Source organism: Pelophylax lessonae, assembly GCF_965119305.1.
Source record: "Pelophylax lessonae genome assembly, chromosome: 2".
NCBI lineage: Eukaryota > Metazoa > Chordata > Amphibia > Anura > Ranidae > Pelophylax > Pelophylax lessonae.
Window position 1 is genome coordinate 374,422,105 of NC_138769.1, and position 18,802 is coordinate 374,440,906.

Here is an 18,802-nt window from a genome sequence, read left to right on the forward strand (position 1 = left end):
CGAACACCATTTAGCCACAGTCCGAGGCCATGTTTTTTTACTGGCATCCAATGCCCATAATGAACATTTACGGACAGTATAAATCGCCAGATTTTTACAAACTGTAGATTTACAAGCAGCTGGCAACCCTGCCACATAGTATGACATGGCATTGTAGTTTTAGTCCTGAAGATGTCCTTCCTGATATCCTAGTGATGACAGTAATCTTTTGTCATTTTTTTTTAAAAACACATGTAGCAAGGTTTTCAGGCCTGTGGCCTGATGTGGGTCTGCCATTGTTACCGGTTACCTCTCCAGCCCATGTGAGCTGCGACCCTGGGTGTGAGAACTGAGACATTGACTACTCCGGCATCTTTGTTTTGTGGTTTTATTGTAGATAAGGGTATGGGAGAAGGGAATGAGTGGGATACTCCTTTAGGCTCAACTAAGTACAACTTGGGACTTTATCCAGAAAATGTCTGTCAACGCTGCCTTGACGCCAGCCGATGCTAGCCAACGCTCACTGACGCTTAGAACACGCTGTAACTTGAAAGAAGTGGCAAACTGGTGTGGTTTTTGCTGGATGCTGCAGATTTCTGTGCATACTAAGACCCTGTCAGGAAAGGAGCTCTGCACTGGGATGTGCCCATAGGATGTCCATATTACATATGATGCGGTTTTTCCTTATCCATCTGGTAAGCGCATATCTTTAGCATGCCTCACTAACGACTGCAAGAGTGATCTATGGTGGCGGACTCATTTCCTCTTCATTGCACTTTAGAATCCTTTATATTTTGGACTATCCTATCTGAACCTTTAGGCACAGGTTGTGCCATATGTCTGGACAATTTTATGAACTTTTTTATGAAATATTTTATGAATTATTTTTATGAATCATTGTTCATCTGTTATCTGTCAGTGTGATACAGTTAATATCAGTTATAGCGCAGCTTTCTGTTTGCCATTTCTATCTATAGTGTTTCGCACTACAGCTGCTGCTTATACTTTTTAGTGCTCAGCGCGGTTATTTATATTTTATTACTTGAAAGAAGTGCTGAATCCTCCACTCTAGGTCCAGAAGACTCAGGACTATGGAGCATAGAACTGCTGACACTGCTGCACTGCAAAGTCACTGACTACCCCCTCCAGCCTGGCACCGGCTAGAGGTAGCTTGTGGTGAATTCCCGTATGGCTGCAACTCTCAACTGATACTCTGTACAATTCAGGGCCCAATTTACAGACGCCCCCTTTACACTTTTAGCTCTTCAGGGTCCACTGACTATGTACCCCCTTTGCTACTTAAGGGTCCTTAACCTAGGTACTCCCTTTACAACTAGCTGACACTGGATCCCAGAACCTCCTCCGGAGTGGTCTCCTCTAACTCTTTAGGCAGACCCCTAGGGGCAATCCTCAGTACTCTCGACCTGTGTAGGTTTTCCTGGGACTAGACCCCCTCTCACTCTCAGCTGGTTCTCGGCACACCGGATCCCCCTCAGCTCAACTCAACACTCTCTCTGGATCCTCAGGCGATACCCCGAGACATCCACTTCCTCCGACAGGAGGAGAGACAACCTTTCTCTCCCTCCTGGGACTCTGCTCCCGCCAAAGATGCCGAGTCATGCGCCCCTTTAGACTTATATCCTCTTATATCCTCTCCCAGAATCCTCTGCGGCAGAATCTGCCTCCTGGGGTAGATACAAGCCTGAATGTGTCTCTGATTTGGTTTCCTCCACTGCCCTATCAGGAGCCTCCTTTAGAGCCAGTGGGGAGACTCCCCTCCTCAGAAGACACACTTGGGAGTCATGACAACAAAAAGAAACATGGCCCTGCTGTTAGGCAGACAAGGCCTACTATGCTTTTATCTAGCACCTACCTGTAGGGTGCTACACACAATAAATAAAGTTCGATTGTATTGTAGAACAAAATAGGTTGTTAAATTAAATTGCTGTTAAATTTGTTGTACTAATGTATGCTAATGCAAAAAGGACTGGACATTCCAAGTGCGAGGTCATTGTAGACTTATCACCCTCCATCTCCATTCTTATACATTTGCAAAGATGGTCTAGGGACTTGCTATGATGCTCTGATGTTTAATATTGCAACTATATACTGTAGTTCAAAGAAATCTGCAATGCAATATAAAATGTTCTTCTTTATATTTATTGCTGTTGGCCACATTATCTGCCAACTTAGCTATATCCTTACATAATTGTAGCATTAGCTGCTTCAGCATTTTTCTACGTTCTGAATAGACTCTACATACTCAAGTTCCAAGCCTTCTTACAAATGTTATTCTTTGGTCAGCTGCATCATGGCACTGGTCTTCCTTGTAGACTGAGCATGTTGTAGAACAGCTTTCCTGCCTACCATTTCTAAAATCACCCCATCTTTGTTGAGCTGTGTGAGCAGTAACAAAGGCTATTTCCTCAAAATGTTGTGTTTTCCTCATGGGGCTCACATAGAACAGATAGAGAGAGAGAATCTAATAAGAAACTGGAAAGCAATTAAAAACCTGACAGAGGTTCCAACCAGAGGCGTACCTGGGGTCTTCAGCGCCCTTGGCGGGGAGCTGTATCAGCGTCCCCCCCCCCTCACCCCAAGAGAGAGGGAGGGAGGGAGGGAGAGAGAGAGGGAGGGGTGACAGAGAGAGAGGGAGGGGGTGACAGAGAGAGAGAGGGAGGGAGGGGGTGACAGAGTGAGAGAGAGGGAGGGGCTGACAGAGAGAGAGGGTGACAGAGAGAGAGAGGGGGTGACAGAGAGAGCGAGAGAGGGGGGTGACAGAGAGAGAGGGGGAGGGAGTGACAGAGAGAGAGAGAGGGAGGGGGTGACGGAGTGAGAGAGAGTGAGGGGGTGACAGAGAGAGGGGTGACACAGAGGGAGGGGGTGCCAGAGAGAGAGGGAGGGGGTGACAGAGAGAGAGGGAGGGGGTGACAGAGAGAGAGGGAGAGGGTGACAGAGAAAGAGAGAGAGGGAGGGGGCGACAGAGAGAAAGAGAGAGAGGGAGAGGGTGACAGAGAAAAAGAGGGAGGGGGTGACACAGAGGGAGGAAGGTGACACAGAGGGAGGGGGTGACAGAGAGAGAGAGAGAGGGTGGGGTGAAAGAGAGAGGGAGGGTGTTGATAGAGAGAGAGAGGGAGGGGGTGAAAGAGAGAGAGAGAGAGAGAGAGGGGGGGTTGACATAGAGGGAGGGAGGTGGTGACAGAGAGAGAAGGGATGACACAGAGGAAGGGGGGTGACAGAGTGGGAGGAAGGGGAGTGACAGAGAGGGGGGGTGACAGAGAGGGAGGAAGGGGGGGGTGATAGAGAGGGAGGGGGTGAAACAGAGAGGGGGGGTGACACAGACAGAGGGGGTCACAAGAGAGAGAGGAGGGTGACACAGAAGGAGGGGGGTGACACAGAGGTAGGGGGGATGACAGAGAGAGAGGGAGGTGACAGAGAGAGGGGGGTGACACAGAGGGAGGGGGGTGACACAGAAGGGGGGGTGACACAGAAGGGGGGGTGACAGAGAGAGAGGGAGGTGACAGAGAGAGGGGGGTGACAGAGAGGGGGGGGTGACACAGAGGGAGGAGTGTGACAGAGAGGGAGGGGGTTGACAGAGAGAGAGGGGGGTGACAGAGAGAGAGGGGGTGACAGAGAGAGAGGGGGGTGACAGAGAGAAAGGGGGTAAAACAGAGAGAGGGGGTGACACAGAGGGGAGGGGGTGACAGAGAGTGAGGGGGGTGACACAGAGGGAGGGGGGTGACACAGAGAGAGGGGGGGTCCCCCGGTCAGCGTGTCCTCCTTGTTGGGATTGGAGAGGAGGTTGAAGGTGCGGAGCGGCGGTACGGGATCCTCTGACAGCTCAGTGCAGTCCCCATCCCCAGCCTGCAACCGAGCGCTGAATAATGATGTCACAGCCATGTGACTGCTGACCTCCTGTATGTGTTGGCAGAGACAGGGATCCAGAGAGCCCGCACTGCCGCTGTTCTGCCTGCAGTGGATACAGGGCTCCGGGATTGGAGCCGCACGCTGCCTGGGGGCGCCGGGGGCGCACAGGCTGAGCGGAGGGCGCAAAAATCACTGCTAACACTTCCAATTTTTTTGCACCCTCGGCCTGCGCCCCTGGCGGGCCCAGTCTGGCCAACCCCATGGTACGCCCCTGGTTCCAACTCTTCTCTACCCTATCTATAACTTTTTTTTCAAAATGGCTTTATTTACATCAAATCTGGCTAGGGAACTGGTAGTGAATACATTAGTGTTTTCACATTTGATTGGCTTTTCCTTAACCACTTCTGGACCTGAAGGTTTTACCCCCTTATGCCCCTTTCCTTTGTCAGTTTTTCAGTCGGACCTGATCGGATGCTCCATGCACCTCTATAGAGCAGTGGATGTCAGCGGTGACATGTCCGCTGACACCCGCTGCTATCTGATCCGATCCTGTTCATAAAATCCAGATGGATAGAAACCCTATTTTCCATCTGTCTGGAGGATCGGATAGGATCAGATGAAAATGGACAGGCGGTCCGTTATCATCCGATCTCCCATAGAGGAGAGTGGGGATCTGACAGGTCTGTCTCTGCAAAGTAAGCAGCTCAGTGGGGATAGACAGATCGATTTCCCACAAATAAAGCTTTCTTTTGGTGGTATTTGATCACCTCTGCGCTTTTTATTTTTTGCGCTATAACCAAAAAAAGAGCGACAATTCTGGAAAAAAAAAAAAACAATATTTTTTACTTTCTGCTATAACACACAGCCAATTAAAAAATCTAATTTTTTTGTAATTTTAGCCCAATATGTATTCTGCTACATATTTTTTGGTAAAAAGAATCCCAATAAGTGTATATTGATTGGTTTGCGCAAAAGTTATCGTGTCTACAAACTAGGGGATAGATTTATGGCAATTTTATTTATTTATTTTACTAGTAATGGCGGCGATCAGCAATTTTTAGCAGTACTGTGACACTGCGGCGAACAGATCAGGCACCTAACTGACACTTTTGAGGGGACCAGTGACATTACTACAGTATTCAGTGCTAAAAATATGCACTGTTACTGTACTAATGACTCTGGCAGGGAAGGGGTTAAAACCAGGGGCGATCAGAGGGTTAAGTGTGTCCCTAGGGGATGCTTTGTAACTGTGTGGGGGATGGACTCAGTTGATGAACACAGAGACCTGTGTTCCTGAATAGCAGAAACACAGGACCCCTGTGTTCATCTATGACAGAACGGCTTGTTTGCATAGGCAGACCGCTGTTCTGTCTCTATGGGGAGCGATTGCGGGTGGCCGGCAGGACCCGGTGATTGGCTCCTTGGCTCCCCCTCTGGCCAATCAGCTTGTGCGTGCCCCTTTAGCTATTGCACGAAACGATGTACAGGTACGTCATTTCGCGCAATAGAGCCGACCTGCCACAGTATATGTGCGGAAGCTGGTCGGCAAGTGGTTAAAGTGGTTAAAGTAGAATTCCAGGTTTTCCATCACTTTAAATAGGTAATTTGGGCCAAAATGGCCCTAACAAATTCTTTCCATGCCAGCATGGTCTGGCTGCTGTGGCTGCTATATTAGACTGTAATGGCATTGCTACATTAGATACAGTAAGCGGAGCTGTGCTCTGGCAGCAGTATCAGACACTTTCACTCTGCTGATGGGTATAGATCAAGTTAGTCTTAGTGCATCCCTGTCATTCAGGAGAAGTCTTTTATTTTTATCAATGAATACAAGTCTTAGACCCCGTTCACACTGGTCGCCTGACAGGTCGCTGTAGGTCGCCTGCCATAGAGAAGCTGTGGACCCGTTCTAATAGGAGCGACTCCGACTTAGAAAAAGGGTCCGGAGCTTCTTTGGGGCGACCCGGAGCGACCTGCATTGACTTCAATGTTATGAAGTCCGTACCGGCCGCTCCGAGGTCGCGGTGCGAGCTGCGCACCGCGACCTGTGAGGTCGCCCTGGCAAGTAGCGTCGCCCCAGTGTGAACGGGGTCTTATTCAGATTGGCCGAGGAGGAGAGCTTTACAATCCACCAACACCATAGTAGAAGAATGTTTGCTAGATTTCCCTGATGATCAAAATACTTTTTTATTTGTGCCCATTCAATACATTTTAAACAATTGCCGCAATGTATCATCTATCATTACAAAAGTTAAATAACTAGTCAAATGTCAGCAGGTACACATTAGGGATTTTAGTAGGTAAAACATACCACAAAAGAAAATAATGGTAACATTTTATATGTGCAAACAACTTTAAATTGTAGTTAGATGTAGTGACACTGCCCTGTGCAGTTGTGTCTCTAATAAATTTAGAATGTGCTATTATCAGCAAATATTCAAATATTGCTATTTTGGTATCTGCAGATCCCCCCAAAGTCTGATGGGTTGATTCCATCTGTTGTAGGGAGGAGGCTCAAATAAGCAGTGTACATACTTCTGATTTTCAAAATTTCTAACTTCTCTATGTTTTTTTTTTTTTTTTTTTAACTTTGAAATTTAGAATTGCTGAGAATTGGGGCAAAGAAGGGGTGGAGTGGTGGGTGAGTCTAATAGAAATGAATGGTGGCAATAGTAAAATTGTGCCAACAGTGGGAAAGGTTTAAAACTTGAGTCAGAAGTATGTAACATATTTGGTGTAGTTGTTTGGGTTGGGTAATGTACATTCTTTTCACTACCACCCTCTTCTACATAGTAGATCAGTACAATATACAGTATGCACATACATACGCACTGCATACATATGCATGCAACATATGTACACACTGCATTTACAGTACATGCATACAACATACATACACATACATATGCATACATACATTCACACTGCATACAAATACGTGCAACAGACATATGCATACAGCAACATGCACAAACATGCATACATATTACGTATGCATACAGCATATATAAACACTGCATACACACACACACACATGCAACATACATACACACTTAAAACACACACATACCTGTAACATATGTACACACTGCATACACATACATGCTACAAAATTGCACATGCATAGACATACATATAACATACATACACACTGCAATTGTTAGGCAATGTCCTGGCTGGGAGGGTGGCAGTTATTGACTTTCGTGTTTCTTTGCTTTTTGGTGGGTATCTTTGGGTCTGACCCACTGGTCCTGTGAGATATAAAAGGGACCGTGGTCTGGAGCCCAAGAAGGAGGGAAAAAGAGAGAAAGAGAGCTGAGAATGAACCCGTAAGGGAGTGAGACATAGAACAACACCTGTGAGAAGTAGGATGTTGCCCATTACTATCTGGATGTAAAGCCATCTGAACTTGGATGTCACGTACCTGACTGTGGATCCCGAGATTTTGAGGGTGGCCTCTTGCGCCGTTCCCAACCAAGCACCCCTGGTAGTGGAGAAAGGGACTGCTAGGGCAGTGGAAGGGCGCAGGTGTCAGGAAGCAGTAGTAGTGAGCTGTAGCTTGGAGACACAGGAATCCTTACAGTGGTGGTATGGAGTCTGGTCACAAGCATTGTTCAGTGGCAGCCAGGTGCAGGGTCAGGATCAGGTTCATGGTTGGGAACAGCCAGAAGTCCCCATCTCAGTGTACCACTTTCTTTAGCAAATGTTTGTCTGTCTGGAGATGGTACACTAAAGTTTACTTAACTTAACCACCAGCCCAACCAGGTCCATTGCTATTCGCTGAAAAGGTGGTGGTAATCTGACAATCTGTGTAAGACTCACTTTTTCTCACATCTGCACATACCCAGACCAAAAGAAATGCAGTCATGCCTTAAATGACCCCACAGGGGATGCTAATAGGCTAAATCCAATACTCTACTTATGTAGGGCCAATAACTTCACCCCAATGTTTTATTAACTTAATACAGCAATCCCTAGTTGACTGCTTTGTGAGGAAACATGAGCTCGACTTCATGACTCACTCAATTTTCATTGTGTACCATCCGAAGCTTTACTTTGTTAAAGTCAGATCATGTAATTGGGTGGTTCCCCCAAGAGACGACTGGCTCCAGCATACCAGGCACCCCAGGGGTCTCTGGGAACACCTCTAATCACCAGCTAACATGCTTAGGATAAAAGATACACTTTCATCAGTGGTCACTCCTACAGCACAAGCATCAGAGTTATGCTTAAGTGGGTCAAGTCTCAGACACCGAATAGAGACTGCATAGTTTCCAGAACAGTGGAAAATTTCTCCCCAGGATTCCATTATGCAATTGTAAAGAGGAAACAAGGGGAGACTGCTACTTTATGTTAAACAGTTCCCCCACTGGTTTTAAAGGTCACCAAGGCAGCGGGATACTTCTTACAGTCACAATGTACACACACACATCCACAACCCCTAACTGGTGCTAGGTAACATGTTCATGATCCATGAGCTGGATATGTGCTAGGGTACCTAGGTGTAATGTTCTGGTACCTCTGGTACCCTTATTCCACTTTCCATTCCGTGTATGCGTCCCACCATTCTCTTCTGGTAGGTGCGCATACACCTTTAAGACCGATGCTGTCATCACTGAGCGCCGCAGAGCGGCTATTTCAACCGCCGACGTTCTCACTCACATGTTCGTTCAACCTGCCTTGCATCTATGCTTACAAGCGTGTCTCGCTGTGGAACCTCGCTACAGATCCCTGTATCTCGCTACCAGGATCACTTCCTCAGACCCGAACCTCGCTACTGATCCCTGTATCTCGCTACTGGATCACTTCCTCATCACCGGACCCTTCTACTACTATACTATAGTGATAAGTACCCCGCAGGGGAAACCTCCATAACTTACACTACTACTATTGCATTAAGGACTGTTACTACCTATCCATACTATCCTATCATCTGCACTGTTACATAGATTGCTAGCTCTTGAGACCACTAACATCTATCATCTGCACTGCTGCATAGATTGCTTGCTCTCCTGTCTACTACCATCTATCATCTGCACTGCTGCATAGATTGCTAGCTCTCCTGTCTACTACTATCTATCCTTGCACTGGGTTAGTCTATCCTGTATTTGTCATCTGCTGTCCTCACCACCTGTTAGCATACTCGATACTAACCTATCTGCATTCCTAAATACCATCTTGAACTCTCCTGTACAAACCTATCAAGTGCTTACCATCCTTGTCACTGTTCACACCTGTCCCTTCAGCACATCACCTTCATACTATCATATACATCCTATCACTCCAGGAACATCTCATTGAGTGTGTATATATCTGTATGTTGAAGCTGACAGGCCCACGGTGATGAGTCCTGGAGAGTTGGATCTGGTATTCAACACATCTCTACATGACTACTGAGTGGAGATTTTGCAGCTGCAAATCCAGCCTATAACAAAAAACGCAGGAGCGTTACACTAGGCTACCAGAATCTAGCAGGACATATACACTTTTCCTAATTATCTTGACCACACCGGCAACCAGACATGGGCGGGCAAACAGAGACATATACTGTACATACCAATGTCACATTTCATGGTAACAATATTGTAACGACACCCCGGGTATGAAAGGGGTTACAGTTGTTTAGGACATTTCATTCCTGAACACAAAGGCAGCTACCGGACACTCCACTCAGCCGAACAAGAAACCCATACAAATAAACCCCCACCCCCCCAAGTACGAGACGAGGCTCTGTATTGAGGGTCAAGCAGGAATCAGACTGTTTATTGAAAAGGAATACACGCTTTATATACACGTTAGAAATAATGTAGTCACTACATGAACAATGACCCAAATCCAGCCCCCAACATAACACAATGGTTACATAACGAGCCCCCAATAAACATTACTCTGAGTGTCAATACATCCCTTAGCAGACAACAGGTGAGTTCATTAGCACACTTAACAATAGGTGAATGGAAAGCCACCTCAGACAAGAATATCACAATTTACTTTTTCAGACAAAAGCAACATCGTTAAGCAATAGACAGTCAGTCTCCACATTAAACTTCCTGGAATGCCCATAGTAGGAGTTGTACTTCCTGGTCATAGACCTCACAGTGTACAGGTAATAAAATCTTCATATTTCAAGAGAGACATCATTCCTGAATATCACTGTCCATTTGGAGCAAACTAAACCATATCCCCAGTGCCCCCCAGTTTCCTGGTCACCCCACGCCCAAAGTGACTCCCGTCACAAATATGTCCCCACTCGTCACACTGCTGGCACTATATTATTCCTTAGTCTGTGTGTAAGCAGGAACTTTTGCTGCTGTTGTATTAATTGCATTGTGTAGCTATGCATATAGATCAGACTGTCCAGAGTGGGAAGGGGTTAACTGCAAAGCTCCCAACTGTCCCTGATTTGGAAGGACTGTCCCTGTTTTGGAACAATGTCCCTCTGTTTCTCTTTCCTCCTAATTTGTCCCTCATTTTGGTCTGATCTTTATAGTTGTAAAAAAAATTCACTATTTCTCTTTCAAAAACTGTTTCCTAGTGCTAAACCTTTCATCCAATTTCTAAATTGCTGCATTTGAAAATGTCAAAAGCCAGTATAAAGCAATAGTAGTGGTAAAAAAAAGCACTTCTGAGTTAACTAATCTTTTTTTTTCTCCTCTAAGTGGGCGTGGCAGAGGGGTCCTATGCCCACTTACTTTTGCTAATAGATGTCCCTCGTTCCAATCTCCCATCAAAGTTGGGAGGTATGCGATGACATGTTGCAAATCAAATAAAGCGTTAATCCAAAACTTGTAAATATCTTCACAGATAAACATCAGATAGAGCAAAATCATATAATGTCGAGCCCCAGCAATTACAAGTGCTCAGAACAGAAATTAAAGACACACTGAAAAGAGGGTAGGACTAGCTATACAGAGAATTTCCTAGCTACATAGTGAGAAAGGGACAAAATTATTAACCACTTTACCTCTGCTCACTGTGCTGCTACTGCGGCACAGTGGCTCGTTATCGTCTGGCAACGTAGACCTACGTCACCAGACATTCCCCTCTCTCGGCGACGCGCGCGTGCCGCCAGAGGCTCACTCCCGCTGTTTTCAGTCACAGCGGGAGTCAGGCCAGGGGAGGAGCGGCGCTGATCACCGCCGCTCTTCCCCGATCGTCGGGGATCGAGTGTGGAGATCCGCCCGCTTGTGTAAACAAAGCGGGCGGATCTCCTAAGTGACAGGCAGGGTCAGATTGCAGGATTCAGCATAGCTGAACCTGCGATCTGTCCCTGTGTCACATAGTCCTCTCCCCCCACACACGTTAGTAAGCACTAGGCATACATTAACCCCTTGATCAATAAAAGTTAACCCCTTCCCTGCCAGTGTCATTTTTACAGTAACAGAGCATATTTATAGCACTGATTACTGCAGTAATGTCACTGGTACCCCCAAAAGTGTAAAAAATGTCAGTCAAGGGTCCGATCTGTCTGCCGCAATGTCGCAGTCCCGCAAAAAAACCGCAGATCGCCGCCATTACTAGTTAAAAAAAAAAAAAAACAATAAAAATGACAAAAATTTCCCGTAGTTAGTAGCTGCGATAACTTTTGCGCAAACAAATCAAAATACGCTTATTGCGATTTTTTTTACCAAAAATATGTAGCAGAAAACAAATTGGCCTAAAATGTTAAAAAATTTTGATTTTTACATTTTTTGGGGGGGAATTTCATCTAAAAAAATGTGAAAAATATTGTTATTTTTTCAAAATTGTCGCTTTTTTTGTTTATAGCGCAAAAAGTAAAAATCGCACAGGTGATCAAATACCACCAAAAGAAAGCTCTATTTGTGGGGGAAAAAAGGATGTCAATTTAATTTAGGTACAGCATAGCACGACCGCGCAATTGCCCATTAAAATAACGCAGTGCCGAATCGCAAAATATGGCCTGGTCAGGAATGGGGTAAAATCTTCCGGTCTTAACGCGGTTAAAAATACGCTCATTGAGAATTTTCTTTGTCAAAGACATGTAGCTAAATACATTTTGGCCTAAATATGTGACAAAAATTTAATATATTGGATATTTTTTAACTGTCAAAGTAGAAAAATATTGTTATTTTTTCAAAATTGACGCTTTTTTTTATTAATATCGCAAAAAATAAAAATCACAGAGATGATCAAATACCACCAAAAGAAAGCTCTGTTTGTGGGAAAAAAAGGACTTAAATTTCGTTTTGGTACGGCGTTGCATGACCGCGCAATTGTCAGTTAAATTCGCACAGTGCCGAATCGCAAAAAGTGGCCCAGACGTAAGACAGCAAAATCCTCCGGTGGTAAAGTGGTTAAAGGCAAACAAACAACAATGCATGTTTAGCGCTACTCCTGAAGGAGAAACTTGGTAATATGGGTTCTGTCACGATTTAGCTTGCAGTTTTCCTGCCTGTGTAATTCTTACCTCCTTGCTGCAGGGCTTTTCCTAGTCCTCAAATTCCTTTCACGTGTTGTTTGGCTTTTGTGCTCACCTATGGGCATTGCCTGCTATTCTGTAGGTTTATATTTCCTTTTCCTTTTCCTTTTGCTTCCTTATACAACACATGCTCAGTGCACCGCAGAGGTGGGGGACGCAAGTCACATGACTTGACTTAAGTCAGACTTAAGTCACCAGTTTGAGGACATGAGACTTGCTTGACTAAAGTTAATAAAAGACTCGACTTGACTTTGACTTGGTATTCATGACTTGAGATTTGACTTTGACTTGACACATATGACTCGAAATGACTTTACTTTTTTAAGTTATTAAATATTTACATTTTCTCCAGATGTGGTAAAGCAAAATTAATGTGCCTGGTATGTTTCTGACACCACAGTCACTTAAAACACCTCAGTGTATTCTGATTTGTAGGACACTGGCTGTTTAACAATGTAAATACTTAACATGTTTTTAGTGACTCTGGTGTTGAAACATGACCAGACAAAGGATTTTGAGCTGTTTGGGCATTCAAAATGTTTCTTTAATATGCCAAGAAAAAAGCACTAAGCAGTTTTGTTAATGTTGAAAATAAAACAAAACATTTCCTGACCACTGACTTTTAACTGATTTAAAGGTGAAAATTGGGGTAGATCAGTATTTTGACTTGATTTGTGACTTGACCAAAATAAATCACTTGACTTGAATTGCTTGACTTCAAGCAGGGACTCGACTTGACTTGCTTACTTTTCACCACAGTAACTTGGGACTTGCTTGAGACTTGAAGGTTAAGACTTGAGACTTGCTTGTGACTTGCACATGTGTGACTTACTCCTATGTCTGGTGCACACCACATTGCCTGAGAAACTTCCTAGTTCTCTGAGCTTCTATTTGCCTAGTGTTTCATGCATTCTGACTTCCCGTGTACTGACTCTGTCTTCGACTTCTGTTTGAGCTTGCCTGCCACTTGCCTGACCTCGGTTTGCTTCCCAGATCCTTTTCTGTCTCCTGCCATCTGTAATCTGCTTACGCGAGTGGTCTCTGTATCATCAGGTCGACATACCTGGGGGCCGCAACCTGCTTCCAGCTTGCTGGGAGTCCATCGGGGGTACCCTAGGTTGGTGTTTTACAAGGGCTTACTACCACAGAAATCTAAAAGGTTCTCTGTTTTGCCCCTTGATTCCAAGAACAATCTCAGCCCCTCTGATACACATGATTAAGTGAAAGGTATTGTAAGCACTTATAGGCACACAAGTGTAGATATCTTTCATTTTGTTGTGAATTAGTACCAGGAAATAGACACAAGACCATTTAGTGGTAAATGAACTTAATGCAAGATACAATATAGAATAAATCATGATTTGAGCATAAATGAACACACAGGAGGTAGGTTCAGAAACAGTCTGCTAGACAGTATAATCACGATGCCAAGGTAATTAAGAATAGAGTTCTCTACCACTAGACTAAAATTAACACATAAATCAGCAAAGTCAGCAATAAACAGTGCATATAAGCATTAACTGCAATATGTATAAGAATAGTTTAACTAGTCTAGAGTGCAGTCTAGGAGAATGGCTAGGATAAGGTGCAATGTCCCCTGAGAGGTATACATTGGCTAAAGCAATAGGTGTAGGTCTTTGTGTAACAGCTGCAAGGGGACAGTCTTTAGCCTTAACTCTTCAGCCAGCTAGCATCGGGGCCCAGTTTTACCATTGGGGCACATGAGAATAGTCCCCGTCAAGCCTGAAGGCAGTTATAGGGGCTACTAGATGGTTGTATATTCAGTTTCTAAAGGGCTCAGTCTCTCAAGCAGCAGATATTAAATCCCCACAGCAGTCGCTCACCAGTCCCAGCGATATTGCAGTTTACCATCTGATCACACATCTTAATTAGGCTGGTGACTCACCCCTGGACTCAGCACTCCTGATCCTGCTCAGGCTGCCATTATGCAGCAGTGGTGGTGAACACTGGACAGCCATGTGCACTCTCTGTGCTTCTCATGGCAAAAGGAAGCTGTGTCCACTACAGCTTAAGAAAATGCAACTCTTTCTCCTCCTCCTGGCCATCTCCTTCTGGGAAATGCAGTTCAATGGTCTATAGGAGTACATAGTATGTCTCTCTTCCAAAACTTCATTTGCCACATTCCACTGCAGCTAGCATAGAAGTCTATGAAGCTCCTTGACTTCCTGGCTCCCCCTGCTGGTGGGAGGCAGACAGTGAGATGAATCAACATATCAGTTCAGTGATAGTGTAAAGAGCAGCTGCAAACTGTCATAACTTGTCCATCATAGCCAACTACCTGGCTGCACATGTGTAACATGATGTGTTCATACAGGTATTTTGCTACAAGAAAGTATCCATTTAATTTGACTGTATCAGTGTAGAGATTTAAGGTATTTAAACAGACTAGAACAAGAATATGATGTTAAACATTTGTAAGAGGAAAATGTGTGGTTTGTATATATTCCCTGACGTGTATGATTTTCCTGTCTTGATTCTCTCTTAGGCCCTGGAAGCAGTCAACGCTCAGCTGCGTCAGCTTTACCCAGACAGTGAAGATCTATTTGACATTGTCCTTATGACAAATAACCACGCACAAGTCGGAGTGAGACTCATTAATACCATAAACCATTATAGTAAGTAAGATGCTATGCAGCCACTATTTTATATACACAATAATTCATGGTCCTATGCTTTCGGCATTCTTTTACTACATGCACAATGACATTAGTAATGATCATCTACAGTATATATTTAGGTACTCAACACACAACATGTCAGTATTTGTGGGAAGACCATACTAGGCTTTAATATTTAAAAAGGCAATTTAAGAAGTTCTGCAACAAGCATCAATCAATATTCGTGTTGTTAGGTGTAGTTTACTCAAGTATAACATAAAACTATAAAAAAAAATATAGTTGTATAGGTAATTACACTTTGCATATATTTATTATGCTTTGTTTGCTGGCTTACTGTATAGAGTATTAGCCGTGCTTAGCAAATTTCAGATAGACTGGAGCTAAAAAATGCTAATGGCCAAATCTAAAGGCATGGACGCTTCACTAAACACCAAAGCCACACATATCACTCAGTGCAGACTCAGCTTTGACAGGCAGGGCTGACACAGAGGAGGATTGCTGAAATATGACATTATGTATGCCAATTCGGAGTTGGTCTTAATACCAACGGTTTGCTAATCTTTGAACTGGCAGCAATTCTTTAAGAATCTGTTGCAGACATAGCAACAGGTTTTAAAAGTACCACTACCAAGAACAACCTGAATTTTGTGCAGGTGTCTGTAAAAGTGCTGAAACTATCCAAAAAGTTGAATCCTCATTGAATGGGATTTTAAAGGCAATAGAAACTAAATTATATAAAAAATATCTTTATTTTAAACATTTAAAAAAAATCTTTGTAAAAGCAAATGCATTTGTAAATGTGGGGAACAAGCAAACAACAAGTAATACAAGGTCAATAAAGGTGCAAAAAAGTGGTATTCCCCAACTACTTGCTGTCCAGTTCCATTTAAAGGTTGAAACAGCATAGATGTTTACCAGTGGTGGGGATATCCAATGCGTTTCAAGGTATACAATAAAATCTTCTTTTTTTTTACCATTTCTGCAATATACACTAATTACATTTAGGTTGCACGCTATACAGAATTTTTCAATATTGAATCAACATAATAAATTGGAAAGACTTACATGGCATATATGACCATTTGGCTAGAATGCTCCCACAAGCTAGATGACTCCCAAGTTGAGATTTGACCATCGTGTTGCAACAAGGCTCGCTGGACTTTGTCCAAAAATTTCTGACATCACAGCTTGAAAAACATATATAAAGGGGAACATATAAAGACCCTTGCTTGGGACTAAAACTTAGGTCTAGTAATATAATGCTCAAAATAGTTAAAAAATGAAAAGAAGGGTTCAATACTTACAAATGGAACTACTCTTCTTAGACCCACAGAGAATGCTAGCCAAATGAGGGAAGACTATCGCAATTGTTCCCAAACCAGTTAGTATGATGAAAAACCCACTTTCCCTACACCAGTGCAAGAGGGGATGGAAATGGTGCCAGATGCGGTACTCGGCGTCCCAATTTAAGAAGTGTGCATGCGCGTCGTGATGAAGTCACATGCTGCCACGGAATATCCAGTCTTTGTCATAACAACATCCGGAGACTGAAAAGCTACCATATTGGAGACAAATGCTGCCAGGATCATTCTCTTGTGCATAGACGAGAGGAAGAGAAAGATCCTGTGTTGGTGGCATTTGTCTCCAATATGGCCGCTATTCGGTCTCTAGATGTTGTCATCACAGCGACCGGATATTGCACGGCAGCGCGAGACGTCATCACGACGTGCATGCGTGTTTCTTTTATTGGGATGCCGGGGACTGCATCTGATTCAATGAGGATTACATTTTTTGGTCAAGGGATGATGGCAATCACACCAGTAGCCACTTGAGCCGTTTTATTCTATTAAGTACTGGAAATGTAGCAAAGTTTTCTTCAATTTGAAACAGACATTTTTTATTGGGATAATACTGCAAAAAAAACTGTCACAAAGGCTTGATTGTTTTCTTTTCATACCTATACTGATTAGTAATTGGTTAGTTATATGGGGACAAATCTGCACTACCGAACAGATTATGTGGAGACTTTACAGCTTTTTGTTGTACAACCAATGCTCCCCTCTTCGGTTGAGAAAAGAGGAGGATAAAAGGTACTATACATGCACTGCATGGTCCCTTTGCTGGCTGTCACAGCATGTCCTGGACAGACATCTTCACTCTCAACATTCTGGAGAGATACCCACCTATAGGCACTGTAGGTAGGTTCTGAGATACAGTAGATGCTGTTGGCAAGTAAAAAAGTATTTAAAACATTCAAGTGGCCAACAATAAGAAACATGAATAAATCTTCTTCTCCTAAGTAGGGATGATCGAACGGTTCGGGTCGACCATCGGTTCGGCCCGAACATTGGGTGTTCGAGGTTCGGCCGAATTTAGAACTTTTTGCCCAAAAAGTTCGGAATTCGGCAACCAGAACCGACCAAAATGCAATGCTTCAGGAAATGGGCTTTAAAAGCCCGTGATTGGACCAGAACCATTAGCAAAAGCCAATTGAGGGGGCAGGAGAATGCTAGGAATGTGATTGGAGTGACTAGGGGGTCCCTAGACCAATCATTAGTGAATACGCCCCCCAGTATATAAGATAGCCACCGCCATATTCCTAGCATTGTTATACTGGACATGGAAGAGAGTGGAAGCAGTTCTGTTAATTTTACTTTAAAAGTGTCATTTAGCATTTATTAGTGTGAGGAAAGGGATATCTAGTGTAGTTAGAGTACTCCTTTACACTTACGTTAGCTTCAAAAATTTAGTTTCTGTAGGGAAAGTGTTAAGTGTAAGGGGACCGTAGTGTAGTGTAGGGTTAACTGACAGTGACTGCTATGGAAGGGTGACAAAACCCTTCCATAGCAGGGTGACCGCTATAGAGAAATGATCATTTCTCTGAGTTGCTTCGGCACAGGGATATGGCTTCTCACCAACCAAGCATTTTTTATGCTGCAGGGGTTGCCACTGCCAGTGCTTTTTTGAGGACATGTTTGATGTCAGACATGACATCTGAACATGTGTATAGGGGTTTATATACACATATACGTCTGTATATATACCCCTAGACATATATAGGTGTGATAGTAGCAGTGGCGTAGCGTGGGTTGTCAGCACCCGGGGCAAGGTAAGTAATTTGCGCCCCCTACACAAACCTAATAGACCGCTACACTGACACCTACACTGACCTAGCTGACCACTACAGAGACCTACCTTATTCCTACACTGACCTACCTGATTACTACACTGACACCTACACTGACCTACCCGATTAATATATTGATACCTACACTGAACTACCTGATTACTATACTGACACCTACACTGACCTAGCTGACCACTACAGAGACCTACCTTATTCCTACACTGACCTACCTGACCACTACACAGACACCTACTCTGACCTACATTCTTCCTACACTGACCTACCTGACCACTACACAGACACCTACTCTGACCTACCTTATTCCTACACTAACCTACCTGATTACTATACTGACACCTACACTGACCTACCTGATTACTTTTTTGACACGTACACTGACCTACCTGATTACTATACTGACACCTACTCTGACCTTCCTTCTTCCTACACTGACCTACCTTATTCCAGCACTAACCAACCTGATCACTACACTGACCTACCTAATTTCCATACTGACACCTACACTGACCTACCTTATTTCTATACTGACACCTACACTGACCTACCTAATTTCTATACTGACACCTACACTAACCTACCTGACCACTACACAGACCTACCTGATCACTATACTGACACCTACAGAGACCTACCTGATTCATACACTAACCTACCTGATTCCTGCACTAACAGACCTGGTCACTACACTGACCTACCTAATTACTATACTGACCCTTACACTGAACCCTACAC

The 18,802-nt window shown here is 44.0% G+C and overlaps 1 protein-coding gene across 1 annotated transcript in view; it reads left to right on the forward strand.

Moving 5' to 3' along the window:
• The window catches only part of NT5C1A (5'-nucleotidase, cytosolic IA), a 79,690-nt gene that overhangs the window by 30,617 nt on the left and 30,271 nt on the right, over window positions 1-18,802 (forward strand). Inside the window, exon 3 of the mRNA XM_082246779.1 lies at window positions 14,790-14,919. Coding sequence (XP_082102905.1) covers window positions 14,790-14,919 — 130 coding nt within the window. The remainder of the gene's footprint in view (window positions 1-14,789; window positions 14,920-18,802) is intronic.